Source organism: Otolemur garnettii, unplaced genomic scaffold, assembly GCF_000181295.1.
Source record: "Otolemur garnettii isolate 467f Iridium unplaced genomic scaffold, OtoGar3 scaffold00364, whole genome shotgun sequence".
Classification (NCBI taxonomy): domain Eukaryota; kingdom Metazoa; phylum Chordata; class Mammalia; order Primates; family Galagidae; genus Otolemur; species Otolemur garnettii.
The window spans coordinates 32881-38177 of record NW_003852759.1 but is presented as its reverse complement, the minus strand read 5'-3'; the positions used below and the strand labels follow the sequence as shown (position 1 = coordinate 38177).

At 55.2% G+C, this 5297-nt stretch overlaps 1 protein-coding gene across 1 annotated transcript; it reads left to right on the top strand.

Moving 5' to 3' along the window:
• The first annotated feature begins 638 nt into the window (after positions 1–638).
• Positions 639–4293, top strand: RTP5 (receptor transporter protein 5 (putative)). The gene is made up of 2 exons (XM_003803608.1): positions 639–796; positions 2544–4293. The coding sequence occupies exons 1-2, from the start codon at positions 639–641 to the stop codon at positions 4291–4293; spliced, it is 1908 nt and encodes a 635-aa protein (XP_003803656.1).
• Positions 4294–5297: the final 1004 nt, after the last annotated feature.

Sequence of the window (5297 nt, the reverse complement as noted above, 5' to 3'; positions counted from 1 at the left end):
CTGTGAGGTGTGATGCCATGGTACTCTATCCAGGGGGACAGCTTGAGGCTTTGTCTCAAAAAATAAATAAATAAATAAATAAATAAACTAAAATAATGTTAAAAAAAAGAAAAAGAAAAAACCCATGGGAAAATGTGCAAGGATACATGTTCAATACAGTTCTTCATAGGTTTGTTTGTGGCAGCAAAGAATTAGCGCTGCTGTTTGTGGGCAGCGTGCATAAATTACAGCACAGCTGCAAACCTCAGAAGTACCAGATATTTACAAAGGGCTGAGTTTGGAATACTGGTCACAACATATTGTACAGTAAAAAGTGGGCTTAGGGGCCATATGTTTAGTATGATTTCCTTATTGTGAGCACAATACGACTGTGAGACATGCATGTGGAGATGTCTGTGGACGTCAGCACACCCACCCCGATGTTGCCTCCACTGAAGACTCTGCATGTGGTATCATGGGAGATTTCATTGTGTCGTATTTTTTTCTTTCTGCTTCCTATTTCTCTGAGATAAGCCCGGTTGCCATGGAGATGTTGCTGTTGTCAAGGTGCTGATTGGCCAGTATGAGGATGTGGGGATGTTTTTTCAGACACTCCAGTGGGCACAGACCTTGGCCACACTGCAGAGCCTGGCAGCAGCATGGAGAGGGCCAGGGCTGATCGTTGGGCCCGCACTTTTGTCCAGCTGATGGCTGAGAGGAAGCCCCGGGATGTCTGGGCTCTGCTTCCTCAGGAGAGCCTGGTTGCAGGGTGCCTGGATGGTGATGGTCTCCAGTACCGGCTGAAGGGCCTCTCCAGGTGCGGCCAAGGCCTGGGGGGCCAGGGAGAGGGAGGGGGCTCAGGTGCTTCTCTATTGGTCCTTGAGTACCCCTGGAAGGCTGGAGGAGCTGGGCCTGAGAGGGGAGGGCTGTCAGCCAGAACTGGGGTACCTGTCTGGCCTGGTCGGGTCCCCTAGATGGGTGAGTGGGGCTGATGCTCAGCCTCCTTCCTGGGAAATGCTGTCAGCATGGCGGAGCTGAGCCCCAGCCTGGTGGTGCTGACACTGTGGTCCTGGTAGGGTGACATGGCTGCCTCCACAGAGGGATTGGTTTCATTCACTTTGGCTCTCCTGGCCAGCACTGCCCTCAGACACACAGCTCATCTCCTGTTCCCATGGCATTGCTATGGCTTCAGAACATCAGTGCTGAGGGCAGGAGCTGGAATTCACAGGTGCCTGTGGTCGCTGTCAGGCCCTGTGCTGCAGAGGGGCCTGACAGTCCAGCCAGGAGGTGGACCTGCCTCACACGGAAGCTGAGGGGTGCAGGGTGTTTGGCCTGAGAGAGGGTGATTGTCCCCAGTTTGGACTGTCCAGGCTGGGAGGGGGCTGGGTAGGAGCTTCAGAGTGGCCAGGGGTCACTATGTGAGCCTCACAGTTCATTGTCATGATAGAGCAATGGGCTGCCCACCCAGGGTGGCCTCCCCAACTCTGCAGGGCACCAGCAGATAGGGTGCAGGACAGCTCCATGGGCCTCACAGCATCTTGGGGGCTGGCCAGTTGGTCTCTGTGGGGACATTTGGAGCTGCAGTGCCCCAGTGTCCTCTGGGGCCAGGTGTGGGGTGGGATCCCGGCTTCCTCAGATGCTACAGAGCAGTAAACCACACTATGGTCTGTGAGGCTTCTGGAAACACATTGCCAGTCCACAGCCTGCATGGAGCATGCTCTCAACAGCTGACTGAGGCTCTGGACACCCTGCCCCCGTCTGGGGGGTGACAGAGCTGGTGGCTCAGACTGTGAGGGGGAACCATGCCCCCATGTCAGGTGGCTTTAACATTTAATTAAATCAATCACATTTAATTAAAATTGAAGGTTTGGTTCCTTGGGCTGTCCACTGACTCTGGCCACTGTGGCCAGATGAGACCCAAGGGTGGCATGGATGTAGGACAGTTCCTCATCCAGAAAGCTCCACCACATAATGTTGAAGCAAAGCCTCATGAAGTCGTCCTTGGCGTGGATGGCAGTGAGAACTCACTCCTTGGTGACCCATGTTGAGGGGCCACCCTGTCCCCAGAACTCTCCCCAGATTTGCCCTCCCCTCCTCTGTCTCCTGTCAGTAGACAGGTTCCCAATTGCCCTGTCATCTCTTCTCATTCAGGATGAGGACCCACCAGGGCTCATCTCAGCACCCTGCTGGCCAGGCCCTTGCAGACACTTGCTCTCCCATCCTGAGCGCTATTCACAGGGCTGCCTCTGACACTGGTTAAGCCCTAAGTGACAAAAAGCTGCAGAAGGCAGCAGGCAGCCAGCACCTCACAGAGGTCAGGCTGGAGTGAGTTTTGCTGCCAAACTGGTGGGTGCTGTTTGCTTTTCACCTGTTCAGATTTCAGGGCTGCGGTCAAAGAGATGTGGACTTGTGCTGTCTTTGTGGCAGGAAGGGCTGGGGGCAGGGTGTAGACCACCACAGGCAGGAGGTGGTACTGTGGGCTGGCTGGTGGGTGAGGTTTGAGGTTTAGGGTTTGAGCTTGGGAGGCCCAGCCTGCACCCCTCACCTGTGTCTCCCCCCTGTAGACTTAAGTGCAGCCACTGCCCGTGGGCCTGGTCTTCAGCCCATGTGCTCATCCTTTTTCACCTGTGGTGGGACCAGGACAGCCGCCGGGGGCTGGTGAAGATGCGTGTCTGGGGCCAGCAGTGTCGCCTGTGTCCCTCATCCCATGGAGACTGTGAGGTGAGTCCCCTCAATGTCCATATCTTTCTCAGCAAGCTGGTCCTCTACATACTTCGGAGATGCTATGGGGACAGCCTCAGCCCAGGCCAATGCCCTAAGATCTGCTTTGGGCACTGCTGTGAAGCCTGTGATCTGGGGATCTGCTTCCTCCAGCAGTCCGCAGACCCCGCCTCGGGGATGGTGGCCAGAAGCCCTGATGCTGTGGAAGGCAGCCACCTCCCTCTAGCCACCTTCGGCAGCAACAGCTCTGTCCCCGGGGGCACAGCACCGCCCATCCTCAGCAGCAGCTCCACAGCCAAGTGCACCAGGGGCCATGACTCCAACCTAGTCACGATCTCCCTCTCTGTGTGTGAGTTCATTGAGAGCCCCCTCTCTGAGAGCCACAACTTCCTCAGTGAGGGCGACAGCATTGTTACTATCCCTTTCTCCCTTGTGGACATGAACATGGTCAAGGGGCCCATTGCTGATGGCTGTGCCTCCCTGGGGGGCAGCTCCCTTGGGCCCCAATTCTTTGGCAAGGGCTCCATCCACCTATCTGGGACAGCCACGGCCAAACCCAAGGGCAAAGGCATCCTGGTGAACATCAGAGACCCCATCTTCCAGGGAAAAGGTCTTCTCCGTGACGTCAAGAAAACCTTTGAGCTCCAAGGCTTCCTCTTCAAGGCCCGGGGGGCCTCATCTAGCCCTGTTGGGGTGGCCAAAGGTCAAGGTCCTATCTCCTGTAGCAGCAGCCTCAGGGGTCTATGGAGAGCCCCACTGACAGGGCCGTACATTGTTGGCCTCAGGCCTGATGGGGAGGGCTCCCTCACCTTCTCCCTATCCCTCGCCAGGGCTATTGGAGGCAAGGATGCCTTTGCCAGCCTCACTGAGGACAAAGGGAAGGAAGGTGGCCTCCAGGGCCTTGCTGCCCATGGAAACAGCACCCTCCCAGAGGTTGATGCTGACAGCTCCACTTCCAATGAGGACGCAGTCACATTCCCCTTCACTTTCACTGAGGATGAGGACAGCTTTGCTGATGCTGTGGAAGTCAACATGAAGGAAGGTGGCTATCAGGGCTTTTTCACCACTAGTCCCGAGCACTGTTCAAAGGCCAGTGTCAGTGGCCTCACTTTTGGGGATAAGGGCTCCCTGGCCACCTCCTCCTCTCCTGGTGCCATTAAAGACAGAGACTCTTCTAGTGATATTGACAAAGACAGAGAAAGGAAAGATGGTGGCCAAGGAACTACCAGCCAGGAGCCCTGCCCACAGGCAAGTGTGGATGGCTCCGTCTGCATCAGTGAGGGCTCCATCACCATCCCCTTCTCAATCTTTGACATCATAATTCGAAAGAGCCCCAGTTGCAGTGCCAATGAGTCCCAAAGCAATGGTTTTGTGACCTATGGCTATTACAAGAAGTGGTGGCCAAGGTCCAGGTTTGGTAAGTCCAAGTGTGGGTGCTGCCAAGAGGAGGACTTTTGTTCTGGTCACACCTGCCGAAGGCCACGAGCTGAGCCCTACGAAGACCTCTGGATCTGGGTGTCTGTGAGCGTTTGCATCTTCTGGTTGATGTGCATGTGCAGACTGGAGGCTAGCATCTTCCCTCAGCAAGCCTGATGCCCCACCCATGTATGCTCTCTGCCTCCCTAGCAGGTTTCCATGCGCAAAGCCACCTCTAAGAACCCTAGCCTTCCAGCAAGCCCCAGCCCCCTCCTCCCTTCTTGCTGCCATTGGTGGCTTTGTGTTTGTTGTGAGTGTTCTTTGAGCTGTCATGTGTGTTCCAAGAGCTTTTGTGTGTGTGTTTAAGTCCAATAAAATAACCAAATTAGCTGCACAGCCCTCTATCTAAGATGATTGAAGCCAGTACCTCCAAGGTTTTGAGGTGGGAAGTGGGTGGTGGCTTATCCTCTCCTCAGTCCCACTCAGTCCCTGTCTTCCCCCACCCCCATGGCCTATACTTCTTCCCTAGAAGAGCTTCCCCCTGGAGAGTTCTGAATTCCTGGCCATGTTGTGTCTCCCGTGATGTGCAAATTAACCTCATTTCTGTGTTGACCCACAGAGGGTATCAGGAGTAGACTACTTCTCCCTCTCTGGGAGAGGTTAACACCCCAAGCTGAGATGTTGGTAAGCCTGCTCTACCCTGCTTTCTGGGATTCAGAGAGGCCTCTCAATGCAGAGGACACACTTTAGAAGGGCCCAGTCTCCCTTTCCAAGGAGCAAGGTTATGGGAAACGTGAGGTCCAAGCCAGTGGGGGCTTGACAGCAGCCTGTCCTTTCTCTTCCAGGGTGGGCTGGCTTTCGAGGCTCTGGGGAGGGTGGGAACTCCCTGAGAGATACTGGACCTGATGTGTGGGAGACTTGGGAAGACTTGCACCATGGAAAGGGAAACCTCTGTTCAGGGCCTTTTGTCCAGAGCAGGGGAGTCTCTTCTGCCTGACGGGCTGACCAGGACTTGGCAGGTTGGACGGGGGTGTTTGGGGGAGAGGGTGCTCTGGGGGAACCGTGTGTCTGGCTCAGATGGAGATAGAGGGGCTTCAAGATATAGTTCCAGAGTCTCTTGCTTGACCTGGCATAACTTCATATTGGGCACTGAGGGAGAAACCTGAGGCCTGGAAGGCTGC